This window comes from Pyxicephalus adspersus, chromosome 6, assembly GCF_032062135.1.
Source record: "Pyxicephalus adspersus chromosome 6, UCB_Pads_2.0, whole genome shotgun sequence".
NCBI lineage: Eukaryota > Metazoa > Chordata > Amphibia > Anura > Pyxicephalidae > Pyxicephalus > Pyxicephalus adspersus.
Genome location: NC_092863.1, coordinates 59,163,963 through 59,183,237, shown reverse-complemented (window position 1 = coordinate 59,183,237; position 19,275 = coordinate 59,163,963). Strand labels below are relative to the sequence as shown.

The 19,275-nt window shown below is 37.1% G+C and overlaps 1 protein-coding gene across 1 annotated transcript; it reads left to right on the top strand.

The window, feature by feature from the left end:
- The first annotated feature begins 1,873 nt into the window (after positions 1–1,873).
- On the top strand, positions 1,874–17,072 carry LOC140333946 (P2X purinoceptor 6-like). The gene is made up of 12 exons (XM_072415978.1): positions 1,874–2,539; positions 3,897–4,050; positions 6,339–6,410; positions 6,570–6,645; positions 8,045–8,138; positions 11,562–11,642; positions 12,587–12,728; positions 13,277–13,383; positions 14,450–14,543; positions 14,624–14,689; positions 16,101–16,178; positions 16,721–17,072. Exons 1-12 carry the CDS (start codon positions 2,406–2,408, stop codon positions 16,796–16,798), a joined length of 1,176 nt encoding a protein of 391 aa, XP_072272079.1. The 5' UTR covers positions 1,874–2,405; the 3' UTR covers positions 16,799–17,072.
- Positions 17,073–19,275: the final 2,203 nt, after the last annotated feature.

The following is a 19,275-nucleotide window of genomic DNA, read 5'->3' as shown; positions in this document are numbered from 1 at the left end:
GGATTATTAAACATTTCAGTGATTGGTTTGCCTCTGTAAAGGGGCGGGGTTACTTCGCAAAACGCTGGACCAAAGATTACACCCTACTGTTGCTAAGGACTGCGACTTGTTGGCAGGGCCTTGGGATGTGTTGCTATGGAGAGGCAGGGCGTAGGATGCTTGTGGCTTCCTGTCTGCAGGGTGGAGGACTTGGGAAATAGTTTTACTGGGAGTGGATGAAAAGTGGGGAGTTTTGTGCAGAGGAGGGAGCTGAAAATAACAAGCAAACAGCAGCAGTTTATAAAGCAAATAAACTCTCCATATGTTGTCATATCTATTTTTATTATGCCCTGAATGAGTTTGTGGAGGCAAAACAAGGAAAGGGCTAATTCCTGTGCTGTGTGCCTTTAGAGAAATTTTAGTTGACTTCCTGTTCCTGAAGCTGCAGTTCCTCTCCCCTTAGGCTGTATTTTATATGGGCATTTAAGATTTTATTGTTCTGAAAACACTGACTGTGTGTACTTTGTGTAAATGATCACAATATAAATAAACAGATTGTTTTTGTTCATCATTCAATACAGCAATCTAACTTCACATTTCTCCAGAATTGCATTGGCTGTTCAGCATCAACCAAATTTCCCTGATAGATTTTTGGTTCTCTGGAGGTCTGAAAGTTGCAGAAATATCCATTTATGTAACATTTAGGCTAGGTACACACGTGCAATAATTATCGTTTAAAAACTAACTATTCGATTATTCTCTTTTATTTTGAGCAATCGTATTGTGCAGAATTTTTTACATGCTGTAACGATATTGCACATGTGTACACAGCCTTAGGTTCTGACAAATGCAGAAACAGCGTCTGTTTTTATTAACATTAACTTGCTGTACAAAACCGTGGTGTGAGAATGGCTGGAGGCCTTATCGTCCCTGGCAGATGAACAAAGAACAGGTTGTGTGAGACTATTAAACACATCTTTACAGTCTGTTGTTGTGATCTCTGCAGTTACAGAGGGTGTAGCAGGTTGTTTAGCTGTAATTAAATTGGAATTATCATGCAGGCAAAGTGATGTGGGTGAAGCACTCACCTTTGTTCAAGTGGGGCAAGAAACTAGGGAAATGCATCTAGAGCAGCTTTTCCTGACCTTTTTACCCCTAAGAGAACCTTTAAATAATTTTCAGGACTATGGCATCCCCTGGTAAAACCAGTTTGTTTGGTCAGTGGGGAAAAAATGCCATCTGAATTGGTGGACAGTGGGAAGAATGACCCAGTACAGAGATGGCTGGAATATATAGACAATTTAGGACATCATTGGAGAAGGCTGGCTCCACAGAGTGGTGATGGCCCCAGAACTATGCAGACATCATCAATGGGAGGTCAATCAGTCACATTCAGGAGGAACCCTGGTAGAGAATTTCTGGTTTAGGGTTTTAATAAACAACACAAAACACCAGGAGCGAGGGGAGGGGGGCAAGATGTGCCACAAATGCATAACTTGCAATCTAGAGAAAAAGAAAATCTCCAGGCCTATCTTCTATCCGAGGATACCACTGATCTCCAATCTGTCCTATAGGCAGTTTATTCTAATTCCCATGGCCAGTTACTAGTCCTCTCATTTCATTGAAGAATAGCCCCATTCTTGACAATCCTGATTTTTGAGCACCATGCCCTGCAGTCACTTCACAAATGAAAAAAAAGGAAATGTTTGAATTTTTATGAATTTTTTATGAAAATGTTTGAATTGTTAGCAGTATGTAACTATCACAGTAATCTGCATGTGTTATGTATTGTACAATCCTAGCTAATACTCAGCAAGATGTCAAGAATGGAGCCAGATAACAAGGATAATGTTACATATTAAATGGTCACCCAGGAACATCATGGATACCAAAAGCTATGGTGGAGGTGGGGGATAAAGCAACATATAGAGCAGTGTTTCTTGAACTTTTTAACATGAGGAACCCCTTGAAAGAACTTTCATGTCTTCAGGGACCCCCTGCTATTATAACTATCCACAGCTCACTGTACATTAGTGTGGTGGTCAGTGGGAAGAATGTCACTTATATTGATGGCAATTGAGAAGAATGTCACCCCTACAGGTGGCCAATAAGATGATTGGTGTCAGTGGCACCACAGTGGCTTCTTGTAGCAGATTACAGAATGCATTTAATTATCCTTTAATTATTTATGACCTCCTGATTTATATCTGTACATTCATTTTTTGAACAGTGCACAGACTTTTTACTTTATATTTGATATTTTTGTTACTCCATAATTGTCTGACTGTTAATAAAGTGATGTGGCTGTCCTTTGAATGATATTGTGAACACCACATGGTTAAGGTGACTACAAATACAGTAGAACTGTCCCTTTAATCCAGAGAGGAGCAGGGAAACAGCAGAGTCATTCTGTGCATGGAGCAGTAATGGAAGCAGTCTGTACAAAATCTTTCCCACCCATCTTAGATTACAAGACAGAGAAATATGTGCTGACAAAGAACAGGAAGGTTGGAGTGTTTCATCGCTGGCTTCATCTGGGCATTTTATGTTATATTATTGGGTGAGTTATATATGAATTTATAATATAAACTGCTAGAGGATGCAAGAACTACATAAAAGACAATGGGCTACAATGATGAAGATGTGGAACTCAAGATGTAGAAATCAACAATAGGTGTTGGAGTTGGTATTTGGCTGGATTATAACAAACAAATGATGATGTGGCAGATACCTTTAACCCTTCAATGTTAATATATTGTTCACAGCTATACAATGATGCGGTACAGTGGTCATACTAATTCTGAATGACCTCAGTGGTGTAGCTAGGAAGAAGCTATCATTCTGGGATGCATTTCTGGACCCACATGAGTAACAAGCAAAAATGTGCTGCATTCTTCTCTGCTACAAAATAAACCTTCACTTTGGTTATGCTTTCACATGAATGAGAACCTGCAGGATAATAACCATTATGTGTGGGTACTAACCAGGGGAGTAGTGGGGCGGGCATGCGTGGGCACACTTTTTCGGGACCCCCGTATAGGCTCTCCCTGCGCGCTCGCTATGGATAGCCTTCTCTTTTACCGTGCCCCCTCTTCTTTTTTTTTTACGACTACAGCCCTGGTACTAACACAGATACATGAACCAACCTGGAAAAAAAAACACTCAACATATTCACTCATGTTTTTACAAAGGCTTGGCAAATCTTCTCTTTAATAAAATGCATACAAATTACCCAGGCACTGATGCTGAATAAATTCAGGTAACTTGCTGAGCAAATGTAATGAAAAGTAAATTCCAGGTATGCAGCCAAATATACAGTTGATCCAACTACCTCTGCAGAATACTTAACTGCAGAATACTTAACTAGCTGGGTGACTACCTTTATTGTCACAGCACCCAAACAGTACCATGTGGTCATTGAGTTGTCTGTAGTTTGCTGATGGCAGGATGAAGAAGTATCACCACACTGGTGGTTATCCATCATATAACACTACATTTTAGTAATGCTATAAATCTTTGACGTGCAGTATTCCCAAACACCACAGCTCACTAAAACCAAGCATGCAACATATTTTTAGATGTAGGTCAGCATACAGATCATTCTCTCTGTGAATTGAAATGACTACAACAGAAGTGATGGGACATTATGATGCCTGTAAATCTCTAACTGGGCACTAAAAAGCACTACATTTGACTAACCAGCACAATGCTATTAGTCTTCAAGTTTATATATCTTTTACAGAATTTCAGTTTGGTGTGTTTTTTAAACTTTTGTTAGTTTACCAAAAAGGAAATGTCTGTTCTTGATTTAGACAAGGGGTTTTAATGACCAGTAATTGTGCTATGTAAACATCCACATTGAGAATTGTGTATTATATGATATATTATGATAAGTTGGTTATTCTTTCATTAAACAGTTGGGTGTTTATCGTAAAGAAGGGATATCAAGAATGTGATTCTGATCCTCAGTCGTCTGTGATAACAAAACTTAAAGGATCTTCATTTACTAAAGACTTTTGGGAATATCAACAAAGGCTGTGGGATGTGGCAGACTTTGTAAAGCCTTCTCAGGTAAGCTTTTCTATTATATAACCTTTAGTCAGTTAATATTAGTGCCATGTCTAGGCCAGATTTACTTTTTGTAACTTTAATAAAGTACGTCCCCCTTTTTAAAAACCTGTGTTTTCCAAATTAGGTTGTGTTATATGGATGGGTTTTCTTGTCCAATACTGTGTTTTCCACTCAAACTCATGCAGTTGTATTCGAACAGAAAAGGCAGTATTTGACAACAGAAGGCAGAGTTTGTCTAGCAAGCCTTTAAACTGTCATACCGTATATATACTTAGGTAAAGTCAGTCATCTGCATTTCATGTACATTTCAAACAAACATCATATGCCAACAAACATCTATCAACATAAACCCCAATTTTCCTACCGCCTGTGAGGTTGCAGTGTGGTTACCACTTATGCATTGTGAACCAGTGAACCGCCCCCCAGCCCCATAGAGAATGAATGGAGGAAGTATTGAGCAGTTCACTACAGCTCATTTCTGCTTGCTGTGAAATCTGCAGACGATGGTTCTTTAGGAACTAACACCACGGTGCATATAATCAAGTGGCTGCCAAGGTGCCAACTGATGAGAGCTGTAGGGGATCGCTCAATCCCGCTGCATGTCTGAACCTCCCCTAAATGTGTTTTTTCTATTTGTTAATGAATACCTACTTACTGAGATTTATTACAAAATAGTAATGTATTATTTGTTAAAGTTCTAAATTTAAATCATTATAAGAAGCAGGAATGTCCATGACCTCTCAATGAAATAAAACACCAGACTTGTTATGCATTGCTAATTTTATCTGTGGTTCATCTTATCTTCATTTCATAATAACTAGCTGTGTGAAACCAGTTTAAGTTTATCTATGGTTTAACAATAAAATGGTCATAGACAGCAGGAAGATTATGTAAGGCTTTTTGTTTCATTTAAAGTTGCCAACTGCTGCACAATGGGTTGACTAAGAACTCTCCTGCTATGGATGTCATAATTCAAATTCAATAGAGGAACTTCTTTATTTTTGCGGATGTCATAAAGGTTTTCATTGGAAATTTCATTGCGCAGAATTTTTAGAAGTACCACACAAAATACCACTGGTAGAAAACTCATTATTCTCAATAAAAGTCTGCTGTTAGGTTCAGGCTATTTCAACTTACTAAAATATTTAAATTGTCCCTGAGGAAGGAATAGTAGACTGATGATGGTATCCTTGAGCTTATTCCTCCTCTAAGCATGTTCATATTAACCTGACATCATTGTGCATACAGTAGAATTCCAATTGGGTCAGGATGTTGTCTCTCCTAGTTTGAGTGTAGTGCAAATCATTACAATGGATTGGTAAAAAAATAAAATTTACCAGAAGGTAGAAAGAATAAAAAAATGAATGCTGGGACATTGTAAAAAAAACAAAAACAAAAAACTTCTTTACCTGTCTGCTAGCAAATGTTTGCTTTGTGTGCGCATCCTCTGGAACAAAAGCAGTTTAGTACACACTCATAGCATCTGAAGGTGCATAAATTAAAAATTGGTTTTGGGACAATGTCATTCACAAGAATACCATTATTGGTGTTGAGTGGCCAAAGACAGATGACACCTGAACTCAAATGAAAATTAAGATTTTCCGACTTCTAATTTTGTATGGTAGATCCAGGAACTAGAATGCAATTCTGGAGTTAGCGAACAACTTCAGTCTGAGGCATCTAACCCCAGTATTTGCTTCATTACAGGTTCCCATTAAATCAATTTTTGGTGATAAAAAAAGACATTATGCAGGAAGTAAATGTGAGAAATATATTAATGCATGCATTTTATTCCTGCCCTTTTGTTGTAGTTATACATATTTTGACTAATTACCTGCAGTTTTTGTTAGATTGTACTTTAGCTTGTTTTGTTTTTTTTTACTCTGAACCAAGTAATATATTTGTTCATAATATTAATCTCCCCTAAATGTTTCATGGTGTTAGGGGGGGGGGGGGTGTCAACTGTGTAAAAGGTAAATTTGCAGCCCTGCTGTAATGATTGCTGTAATGATTACACTCAAAAAAGTTTCATTTATTAAGTATCCTGCTGCTGTCAGCTTATCTGTCAAAGGATTTCCTCAAGGCAGTAGGGTCAAGACCTAGTTTTAGAAGAGGTAACTATACAACCAGTAAGGCAAAACATACCAAAATCACCACCTTAGGCTTGCCTAGTAAGTATATTTTATAGGACACATTTTGCCTTCCATTAAAACCTATTTTACATGTGTGAAAACATTTCCAATGATATTGCATAACCATTGATGTTAAAGCATTTTTTCATATTGTAGGGAGAAAATGTCCTTTTCTTGGTGACTAATTTTATCTCCACACCACGACAAATGTTGGGTGTATGTCCAGAGGTAAGACTGCACTTTTATACTGTTTTTATTATCTGTGCTGTATCTGTAAACTATTTGTTAGACTTCTTGTAAAATTTAATGCTGTTACTAGCATGGCATACTGCAGATGAAAAGTGGAAAACAGAATGGATTGTTGACTTTGTAATGTTTGTCTTACAGAGCCCATTAATTGTAGATGGTAGGTGTGGTGAAGATCTGGACTGCCTGCCAGGGGAACATGTGATAAATGGAAATGGTAATAATGGTAAAAAAAAAAGTTTAAAATAATAAAACAACAACAAATATAGCTGTGGTCTATGCAAGTCTTCAGCTATAGAGTAATAAGGCAGCTTTGTGCTGGAGTGGCCAACAATGGGTGTCTCTTCCTATTATGACATATGTTAGCTATTATTAGTACACCAATTATCCGAGGCAGCTACTTTTATCTCTCCTTTTACTGTTCTCCCATTTGTAAAGCCACATATCCAGGGGTCTTAAATGTGTTATTAGATATAATGATAGTATTCCACATGATACCCTTTTTCATTTTTAACATGTCTTTTTTATATTTTTCCACATTTACAACCTGTCTTTAACTGTGGCAGGGTACTTCACATATTTTAAATTCTTTTTTGTTTTAAATTGATGTTGGAACTGCCTAAAACCCCTAGTAGTGATATAGATCATTGCATTCTTTCCCTCTATTTTCTGTAAAACAACCTCGTCAGTATGTACATGTGAAAAAAAACATATAAATAAAGACACATAGAATAAAAAAAAAAAAATAAATGTAAATTCTGTCTAATATGTATTTGTATTAGAATACAATGCAATATTTTTTGAGCATAAAGGCAGCTTACATTCAGTACCAGCCCCTAACTTCAAATCTCCTCACCTCCATGATAAGTTGGCAATGGTACAATATGATGAAAATTTGTACAGGGTGCCTCTCATGTAATCAGGGTATCGCCCAGATAGAGTAACTTTAAAGTCAATGTGTCTTTTCAGATACTGAAATCCAGAACACCCCAGAATTTCATATAATGTTTGCAGAAGTACTGCTTTCTAAAAATTTGAGTACAGTGTATTGCCTAAATCACAAACCTATTAGGCAGTTTTGTTATTGCCATGAAGAATGTGTGTGTTGGAAAAAAGGGCATACCTATAGAGACAGCCCTGCAGCATGGCTGAAGCAGTTCTAACATGGGTATTTGGTTAGAATAAAGAAGTTTACTAAAGAATGATATTTGGGTTTAGGTTTACTTTAACGATGTGGCCAATAATACACATAACAAAACAGCCATCTTTCAAATGCAGGGTAGATATTCATTGAACATGTAGAGAGGGGTTTGTTTGCTTTTTTGTGCACATCAGAACTAGCCAAAGCCATCCAATAATCCCCCAGCTATTACCCTACTATATTAGCAATGCCTGTTTCATGTGCTAATATTGGGCGATGGCCTCCATGGTGCCCTTTTGTTTACTCATTGTAAAAAAACTAAGTATACTAGCAGTTCTTGGGTACTATGCACCTTGCAGGCAGCCTGGCTTTTGCACATTCTAAATTTTATCATTGAGATATTGCTGAACAAAATATGGCATTGTACAAGCAATATAAATGCTAATTTTTAACAAAGATGACTCTTGTCCGACAGGTGTGAAAACGGGTCGATGTGTATCACTTAACAGCACTCATTCCACCTGTGAGATATTTGCCTGGTGTCCTGTTGAGAATGAATCGTTAATCAGGTAATGGAGAGAGATGATTCCTTGTGGTTCCACACATGACAAAGGCCATTTGTGATGAGTGGGTCAGTTCACCCTAAAAAGATATTCCATCTAGTGAAAGTTAATTTTAAAGGTTTAGAATAAAAATTCCAATGCCCAACCTATAATTCTCCTGTGGACTTTCACTGAAGTTTAATGCTTGCTTAAGTATGTGTCTGTTGGATCACTGTGTAAACATTTACAAATATCTTTTCCTTATTCGCTGACGTAAAGGATTTTATGCAATCATTTTTTATCCCATAATTTTATTGTTTTAAATTCATCAGTGTAGAACTAACAAATCTTAGTTCAGCTGTTAAACAGAATATTGTTTTAAAAGCCAGCAACTGTTGAGAAATACTAAACTAACCAACTGAAGCCCAACTATAGCCAAAAAATTATTACAATGTCCGAGCATCTGAAACCTGTCCGTAACAATGTCCGTAGCATCTAAAACCTAAATGTTTTTGTGTGGTTTCCCCCCTCCACTATACCTTGCTGGACATGTAATTGCTGAGCGAAAAAAGCACATATTGAGGTCTCATACATATTCAAAACAACTGTTTGTTTAAGAAACGTAACCTAAAATCCCCTATAGCAATATGTACAGCTTCAATGCATGTCAGCTAAATGTCACCGGTAGTATGCTAAAACAACAAGCTTTACATCAGGAGAAACAGAGAGTGGTGGGACAAGCAAGCAGAATGCACAAAGCATCCATTCTAGGATAGGCTAGACCAGTATGTCCAAAGTGCGGCCCATGTTCAGATTTCCACCAACCTGCAGCCTCTGTCAAAAAAACAATATTATGCGGCCAGCCAGCACTGTTGACCACAGAATAAAATACACGGGTACAAAAAAGCTATTTTTTATTTCATTAGTGTTGATCAACAGCCTTGCAATTAATGGCACCGCTACTCTGCAGGCATAATCAGCAGGACGGGAATCCCCTACGTCACTATAATGGGCGTGTGCTGTACGGGACCCACACAGACCACGCCCACTCTGATTCCAAGTACGTGCTCTGCACGTAGCCCACACTGACACCAGACTATGTGCACAGGGCACAGGGAATCCCTCACGTCACCCTGGTGGGCATGTGCTGTGCGGGACACGTGCAAACTATGCCCACACTAACCCTGAATGATCGGCCCCCACACATTTTAACCTCACCAAATCTAGCCCTCTTTGTAAAAAGTTTGGACACCCCTGAATTACAAACAATTGTGTTGGAGCCTGTGGAGCAGAGACAAGGAGGTCTGTAGTCATTTGTGGTGCTAGGTTAGTAGTAGGGATGAGCGATCAAGATTTTAAAACAGCGAATCAGGCCGCTCTCGCTTACATGTAACGTGACATGTAACATTTAAGCGAGAATGGCCTGTGTAAATTCGGCCGTTGAGATCTAATTTTTTGGGACCTGCAAGAGCAATCAGCTGACAGCTCCGCTCCCCTGATTGCCCTTGCAGCGCTGTAGTATGTGTTCTTGGATAGAGATTCTCTACCGCAGTACAGTACTGCGGCTGTGCTCATCATGAAAGAATGCAGCCATGGGAATCATGCTAAAGGTAAGTCCTAAAGGCAAGCCCTCACTTAACCTCTAGTGCCTGGGGATCGCACACAGGAGGATTCCCACGGCTGCATTCATGAATGCAGTTGTGGGAATCATCCTGTAATGATTTCCTCGATCTTCCAATGGGTCTGCAAAATTGGTTCGCCAAAATTTCGGGGACCCATCGGAAGTTCAGGGAAATTTTCACGAGAATGTCAGAGGCATTCTCACTCATCCCTAGTTAGTAGAGGCAAAAAAATAATTGTAGTCAGACATGGCCTTCAACTGATGTCTTATTTCTGTTCCTGCTGGTGACCCTTGCTACTAATGTCTTAGGTTGCTCAACAGACATTATATCCTTGTTAAGCTAGCATATACTGCACTTGCCTCAAGAGAAGTACAAGGGCTGTCATTGCTAGTCCCTTAAAATGCAAGTTGTCTCACTGGGTCTGCCTTTTGTACTTTAAAATTACAGGTCTAGAAAAGTATGATAGACTGTGAGTGTCAGTAGACTGTCAGACAATGTTTGAAACAATAGGGCTGATTTATTAAAGCTCTCCAGGGCTGTAGAGAATACACTTTCATCAGTGAAGCTGGGTGATCCAGCAAACCTGGAATGGATTTGTTAGTCATTTTTTCAGTCCTGGACCAAATCCATTCCAGGTTTGCTGGATCACCCAGCTTCGCTGATAAAAGTGTATCCTCTCCAGCCTTGGGGAGCTTTAATAAATCAGGCCCAATAGCTCAGAATAAAATACTCCTAGAGCCATTGTGATTTTCGTCTGCGTCCTTCAGTGTCCTGCTGGTTCCCGCAGGTCCTGGGGACATGTCCTTCTCCTCTGATCTTTAGCCGCGCACTGCAGAGATGATCCCCGAGGTTTCCCGGTGACATCGGTGCATGTGTCGGTGCGGGCGGGAGGATCGGCGGGAAATTTAAGTAATTTTGTATTAAATTCAATACAAAATAGCTGTATTGAGACCAATACAAAGAAATCTTGATATATTATATATATAATTATTTTATATATATATTATACATGCCACTGTACAGTTATATGACATGTTTCACACTTTTTTTCATATTTTTTTTAACAGATTTTTGTGTTTTTTTATTTAAAGTTTATCATTACATTTATTAAATATTGGACATATTCTGGTGAGTTATGCCTAAGAATTATAACCTACAATGTAAAATAAATTTCCATACAAAAAAAAAATGTAACACTTTTTGCATGGAAATACAGCGAGAATTAGAAAGCTAAGGGGGTTAATAAATCAGGCCTTTTGTTTTCAAAGTCAAAATATACATTAAATTGATATCATGGTTTTATTTATTAAACCTGTAGACCCACAAGCTTTCGGCTAACATTGATTTATACTCGATCAATAGGCTAATGTGGATTACTTATAAACAACCACTACTGCTAGATCTGTTCTTTCGATTTAGGTGTACAAAGCAGTGTCACTTCTGTAGCACTTCAGGGTTTACTGGACATACTCCGTTGCTGACTTTATTGTATCCAAAGTTATGGTATGGTAACATAAGCATATGTATACTTTGTATGTATATTGTAAAATACTTTTGTGATCAAATTTTGTACAGTAAATCCATTTTTAATATTTTTTAGATCTCAGCTGTTAGCAGGCTATTGTTGGTTTATTAAAGTGGCATTATATTTAAATGTTGGTTAAACATTGTCCCAAATCCTAATAAAATAAACAAATAAAGGGCTGTCCACATTTTTTATCAGCCATAAAGAAGGGTAAAAAATATATGTTACTGTCTATTTTCACTATGCTGAAAACATGCTAAACTCTAAAAGTCCAATGTTTCTGCTTTTTTTTTTTTGATGCAGGAAAATACCTTTAAGTGAAGCAGAAAACTTTACGCTGTTTATAAAAAATTCAGTTTATTTTAGAAAATTTCAGTTTTTGGGGTAAGTGATTCTGGAAAATACTTTGCACATTGAAATACATTCTTTAATAGGTGTCCACAATGTCCACAATGCATGTTTGCCAAGATTACCTTATCCAGTCCTTAATAAGTCCTGGGTAAATCTCATCCAGCCCTTACCCAGCAGTAAAACTATTTTAGCCAGAAAGACTCTAAAAATGTTGGTGTAAGACATATGAAAATGTGGTACATGATAAACATTTTTATTGTTTACAATGGCAATATACTCCGTGTGGTGGGCAATGGTTAAATGAAAATGACCCCTGGAGTGTCTTGATCATAACCATATATCCTAATATACATGCTACACTTATCTATATATAACCCATGTATTCCAGTTATGATGTATGAATACCTATTGTCTGCCCTACATTTGCACCACAGATGGCTTAACAGTTTTGTTTAAGGTTTTGTCTCTGCACATTACATATATAAAGGCCCTCTTCCAGATCGTATATCATCCAAAAGCATGTGACATATAGCATTAGAGTAGGTTCAGACCTGTGCTAGAAGCAAGAGATCCCACACAGCTCCCGGCAGCTGACACCTTGTCATCTGCTCGGCTGCTCCGACCACAGCGCGGGTCCTTAAAGATCCGATGTTTTTAGATTTGACAGTGAGCAGGTCTGGAAACAAATGGATCCTTGGAGCCATGCAGCTGGGAACTTGTTTTAGATTTACATGACATATTCCAGATGTAATTTCCCACCTAAGAGAAGTAATTTCAAATAAAATACATCCTCAGTGTTCTCATAAATTTCAGCAAGTTTTTTATATTTTAAGTATTGTTTGTTACAACTGTCTATCATGTGACACATAATGACCCTTTTCCTGCATTTTTCCATAACCAAACTACAGTACTGAAATATACAAACAGTACAGTTTCAAGTATACAAACCTCTCTCTGTAATATTTTTTTTATTAAAGGACAAATACACTGAAGACATCGGATGATACTTATTTTAAGAGTTGCAAATACGACCCAGTCTCCAGCCCGTACTGTCCAGTTTTCACAGTCAAGAATATCATAACAAAAACCAAACATAGCTTTGAGGAACTGTCTCTTCTGGTATATTTTCACATTGTTTTTGAAACTTTGCTGTAATTAAGAAGCAAACAAGTTGCATGAAAGGGATTTTTTTCAGGTAGATATTGTACCTGGTTGTTCTGTAGATGAACCTTTGGGATTTACTTTACTCATATAAAGTAGTAAATATGTATAGTGGCAGACATAGCTTACACTGGGCCCTGTGGGCAGAACTGACTTGGAGCCCCCCTGCCAAATCAATTTGGGTATTCTGGTGGCTGAAGAGGGTCTGGGGCTCTCATGCAGCAGCACACTTTCACCTTCCTATTTCCTCCTATTATTGTAATTGTCTCTTAATTTTTTCAGGTGTAATAACCGCTGCCCTTACACATAATGCAAACATCCAGCAAACTAACTCCACCCCCCTACTCCAATTACCCTAGCTTGTAATTATTTGCACCATATTTAAAAGAATTTAGGATTTTGTCTAAAGCTTTTTTATGTCTGACAATTATAAAAAGTGCACTAACAATTTGTATCATTTAGAAACCTATTTGGATCTCAACAACCCTAAATTTGTTTTGCATCAGGGTGGAGTTGTCAGAATTGATATTGAGTGGAAATGCAATTTGGATCATACAAAAGCCTGCAAACCTCAATATTCCTTTGGTCTGCAAGATAAAAGCAACAACTTCAGGTTAGGTTCAAATGTTGCTACTTATTGTACTAACCATACAAAAAAAATTATATATATTATGTATATTTTTTATATTATATATATATATATATATATATATATATATATATATAGTTTATATATATAGTTTTTTTTTCTTTTTTTGTTCTTTTTGTATTTCATTGCTCCCTGGTAGATAATATTACCATAATACACTTACCCACATGTCTCCCCAGCAGTGATACAGACACCAATAGTGCACTAACATTAGTAACTCATTTTGGGACCCATATCTAGTTTTTGTTACTACTGTTAGATTGCTACTGTTAACTACGTCCCCATCAGGGAGCTTTTCTCTTTTTACTTCCTAAAATATCACCAGGTTGGTGAAATCCGTAGGAAAAATCCCTAATTGCTTTACACACCTGATATACGTTCTAAGGCTTCCCCACTCTACTCAAAGCTAAAAATAATTCCACTGGGGGTCTGCTTTAAAACATAAATCTAGTTTTTCGAAGGAAGAAAGACTATATTATAAGTATATGATGATATAATAATCCCAGTGAACTCCATTGCATTATTTTTCTTGGTGTGACCGTCCAGTAAAATTACAGACAGCAGTAAAAACTTGACAGAAGAACTAACAATTTCTTACTTTATTCAAAAATAAGCAAACAAAATGATTGTCTATGACTGAACTTAAAGGCCCAGTACATTCAGATCAATTTCACCAATGTGATTTCTGATCCAACAAATATATTCAGGATCTGAAGTGAATGTGAAAGATTGGGTGTTTTAAAAAAATATTGACTGAAAATCATGTTGAGTATGTAAACAATTGATCAAATCAAATCAGAATTCCAAAAAACCTTCCATCCTAAAAAATAAAGTACAGAAAATCCTAAGTTGGGCAATGTTTTGGGACTTCTGTCTGAATATATTTCCATTGGAAATTAAACAAAATCTGCTAGTGTGTACTAGGCCTATAGGTGAGGCCATTAATGTTACTGAACACATAACCCTTTAATAATTAAAGCATATCATTTAGAATTCTATGCTACAACTCCTGTTTGTACTTTATTGATAGAACGGCTACTTATTATTGGGATAAAGAAAAACGTGAACACAGAGACCTCCTAAAACTCTATGGGATCAGATTTGAGATATCGGTGACAGGAGAGGTTAGGCATTCACTAAGCATATATCACGCTGTATTGGTATACAATTTCCTGTGAGATGACTTTCTATCTTTATTGTCAAGGCAAGAAGATTCAGTATTGTTCCGACAGCTGTAAGTCTTGGAACTGGGTGTGCTTTCTTGGGTGGTGTAAGTAATACATTCTTCAATATTTTTTTTTGTTTTGTATTTAAATTTAAATATAATAACTGTAAGACCTGTCATCACAGATACAGACCAAAGTAGATATAAATTGTCTGCATTGAATCTGCTTGCAGTCTGCATTGTGATGGTAGCATCATAACTGCTGATCCATCCAGATTCTAAGCAACCAAACAGTCATGTTCTCTACATAGCTGTTGGATATCAAGTCTTCAAAGGCAGCAAATTATTTCTATGCTATTCTGCCCCAATCACAGAAAAAAATGTCAAAATTAAACTTCTGCATACATTTGTCTACACCCTGTTTATTCCTTGCATGTCCTGGGCTTGTGAGAGTGGTTGTCAATGAACAAGGGAAGAAAAGATAGATGTAAGAAGTTATAAAGGTTACTTGTGCCTGAATGTATTATTATTATGTATTAAAAGCTAATTTACACATAAAGCTGCACTTTGTTTTAGGTTTTTTCAGTCAGAAGTATGATTTACGCTAAACAAATAGCAAATATAATTTTTGAATGTTATGTTAAGCACAACAAATACTGTAATGCCACTAAAATTATGCCTGAAGAGCTGAAGTGAGAAGACACAGAATTTGGGTAAGTGGTAGGCTACAATAAAATGCTTAAAAACCATTGTAAAGGCATGTAAATGGCAGACTGCACACACAAGTGTAATTATTTTCAGCCACACCTCTTACATATTCCAAAGGTCAAAATAAAAATCTGATATTTCAATGTCCCATGAATTCTAGAAGCTGAATATCATGCTGACCTTATTAATTATTTGGTACTGAATCCCCATTTCTAAATCTACAGCCATAATATTCAAAGTAGTAGTGACTTGAAATGTCATCATTCAAAATAGTAACGACTAGAAATGCTAATAAAGTGATTGTGAATAAATATATTTGGTGTGTTATATTTAAAAAAAATAATTTGAAAGAGGAGAAAATGAAAATCACATGGGTTTAGCCCACTTATCTTTTTTCTTTTTTTCTGCTTTTTACAGGTTTAAGTGTTTTGTACTGAGTTGCCATGAAGTTACTTGTAATGAATCACTTGCTAAATCATCGTTTGTGCATGGTTGTTAGCCTCTAGTAGATCTAAAGTGTTGCAAATTCGATTTTGACAGCCTAATCTGTCAAACCAGAGGCAAATGCAGTTCTAGCATGTGCCACCAGATATCACTCGATTATAAACTGTAATTATTTTTCTAATAGCATCTCGAGTGCAAAAAAAAAATCTTAGTTTCATTTCAACTATATTTAGTATTTAGTATGTGTATTTAGTATATTTAGGATGTGTGTGTGTATTTAGTTTATTGTGTTTTAATTTCTATCTGTACCTCTCCTTTGCAGTAGCAATGCTCAATATGAATCTTGCTATGTTCTATCTTTTAGGCAACACTTTTGTGTGACCTGATTCTTTTATACCTGGACAAAAAAGCAAGTTTCTACTGGGAGTGTAAATATGAGGAGGTATGTAGAGAAAACATGCGTAGAAAATATGTAGAGAAGTTTAGAGGCAACCCTAAACTAATATCTATGGGTGGACACTGAAGGCTAGAATTACTTTATTAGACTAACTGAAAGCGAATCTGATGTTTTTAAAAATGAGGATCCTTACTGTGTTATGTTAACTCTGGATTATGCATCATTATTCTGTTCATCCTATCATTCTATCCTGTCCTATAGTACTAAAAAGAAAGAGTGAACCCATGTCACTATGCTAACCAACCTTGTACACCTCCGATAAACACAGGGCCCAACACACTACACACAAATTAAAGGGAAGCTTCCAGGCTCTGACTCCACTTATTATGTGAGATGTCACATGATCACCGCAGAGCATCGCAAGGGAAGTCTAGGATGGACGTCTTCCCTCTATCTGCAATGGATGCTGCCCTGGTCTATGAGTCGCACAGCTTACGCTGCTCAATTTTCAGAACTGTCCAGCATTATGTCACAGCTATCTTTGTGATAAAGACATTAGTGATAATATATTTTTATTCTTTTTGCAGGCTAAACCACCAAAAGGCCAAGAAACTCAACAATCTACTGTAAGCAATGATGAAACATCTACTAATCACAATGACTGAATCAATAGCAAAATTTTTTAAGCCCTTTACACTCAATGGAAGCAAATAACCCAAAGCATCTGCTCTATGCAAAAAAAGGTGGGTGACTGAAGAACGGATCGCCTAGTTCATTCGCAGTAATTGGTGGTCACAGATGGCCTAACACCTGCCAGCTGATAATTACTAATCTAACTACTGCCCATCTAATGCCCATCTACTCCCTCCTCTCTTCCCTATAACGTTTTACCTTAACATATTGTCTTGCCCAAAAGGACTGAAAGTGTTAAATTAATAAACAGGCAGATAATAAAAGCACATATGATTTCCTAATAAAAGTTTTACAGTTTTTTAATGAAGTTTGCAACTGTAATGTATTGCTCATCAAATCCATATAATAAAAATAATAACTAACTAATGCATATAACACACTGCACCTGTACTCAAACTATTAACCATATGCAGTGCATGTTCCTAACAAGCCATAAATGAGCTTTCAAACATTCTCCTACAGAGTGACAACCATCCATCAATTCATTGTGATATTTGCATAACTTTTATCAAGAGCCAACCTACTGCTTGCATCAATAAGCTATGTACAAGACCCTGTCAGCCCCACCCAGAGACCCAGTGATGACCAAAAAAAGTATGTATTGACAAGGTCTATTTTAAAAACATGTTATTATATTATCGAATATAGGAGATAAGGGAAAAAGTCAGTACTGTTTTTTCATGTTTTGTCAAATGGCAAATAGGGGAACAAAGTTGCAACATGTCTGTGGGCTAAATTCAAGCATAATTCACATCAGCATAATCCAGACTTTCTACTACATATGTTATGCTATGTGTAATGGAGATATTAGCTAAAGGGAGATAAGGGAGAGTTGCATTTCTAAGAACATTGAGCCTGATTTATTAAAGCTCCTAAAGGCTGGAGAGGATACACTTTCATCAGTGAACATGGGTGATCCAGCAAACCTGGAATGGATCTGTTTCAGGTTTGAAAAGATTTGCTAACAAACAGCGCGACTTCCATTCCAGGTTTGCTGGATCACCCAGCCTCACTGACGAAGTTGTATCTTCTCCAGCCTTGGAGAGCTTTATTAAATTAGGCCCATTGAGTGTATGTGGGTGGGGGGGGGGACAAGAAGGTGATGAAAGGTGTGGGTTAGATGGCCAAAACATGCAGAATTGCACAAAAGGTGGAGGTTAGGGGGATCTGTACACTTATCAGTGAGGCTACCAACTAGAATATAGGTAGTGTATCATTAGTATGTAGGATGATGAATGTAGTCCAAGTGTGGTGTTTGAATGTATTCACAACTAATCATAAAATGGATCCAGGTGGACTATGAGGCATCAAATGTACCTTCCATGCTTTTCCTCAAACTGTATAATTAATATTAATTCAAGCCACTGAGGTATGGAGGGTGGAGCAGTTTGCCACAAGACAGGTCCACATGCTTGGTCCATCAGTTGGATCGCAATGGACAATTTGTATGAGAATATATTGATATGTCATTGAGATGTAAATAGAATGTATACCATCCAGTGAAGTACCAGTGATGGTATGGATGTATGACATATTCTACCAAGCACAGAATTTACACCAATACATAATTAACGATTTTACCCAAAAAAACATGTGAGCTGTAAACCTCCTTCTTTCTTCTTTACTCCTCTTTAACAAGCACTAAAAGGGATAAGTTTTGTCATATTCCCAGAAAATGTAAAACGCATAACTTGGCTGTTTATTGCAGTGCCAACATATCTGGAATATGGCTATTAAACATTTAGAGTGGAAGGGACCCTGTACCAAGGTAAAAGATCTTGTACCTCATGCATTTAGAATTTGTTACCAATGGAGGACTTATAAACCATATCTCATTTAAAAATATAAACTTTGTGTAGTTTCATTCTCCATATAAAGTTATATATTGGGGTTTTAGAAGGGGTAATATGTCTTATGTATAGCGAGAGGAAACACCTGTTATGGAGATGACAAAAAAAGGTTTCTTCTTAAACATTCTAGAACTGCAGCAGGGCATGATGGTGGTTGATGTTGCTAAGTGCGTTGTCACTGCTGATTGTGACAGGCAAAGCTCATCTGAGACCCACTAATTTTTCCTTTTAGCATCTAGCTGCCAGTGCATACCACCAGTCTAGGAATGTTTTAAAAGGGTTTTCATTTGTAGTTCTTTCCCCTTTTGAATACAAAGCTGCACTTTTCCCTTCCGTGTGGATATTCGTCTTTGTGTGGATTCAGTGCCATCTTGGGTAAAACTCTTTTCTTAGGTTTCACTACAGTAACAATTTTCCTATTCCGGTCCTAAGAATAAACAAGTCAGTAAAGCCCTGCTCTAAAATATTAAAATACTTAGTAGTATGCATCTTCTTTTTTTCCCAGTTTTCACCCTCTAGTGGTTAATATGTAGTGTTGCACCTATTTAAAGCATGGCCCTCACCCGATTCACACTTGTTTAATGTAAAAAAAAAAATTG

Excerpts from the sequence above, each read along its gene's own strand:
- LOC140333946 (XM_072415978.1), top strand. The coding sequence starts at position 2,406 with ATGGAAGCAGTCTGTACAAAATCTTTCCCACCCATCTTAGATTACAAG. Across the intron at positions 6,411-6,569 it reads TGTTGGGTGTATGTCCAGAG|AGCCCATTAATTGTAGATGG; the intron begins GTAAGACTGCAC and ends TTTGTCTTACAG. Across the intron at positions 16,179-16,720 it reads GGGAGTGTAAATATGAGGAG|GCTAAACCACCAAAAGGCCA; the intron begins GTATGTAGAGAA and ends TTCTTTTTGCAG.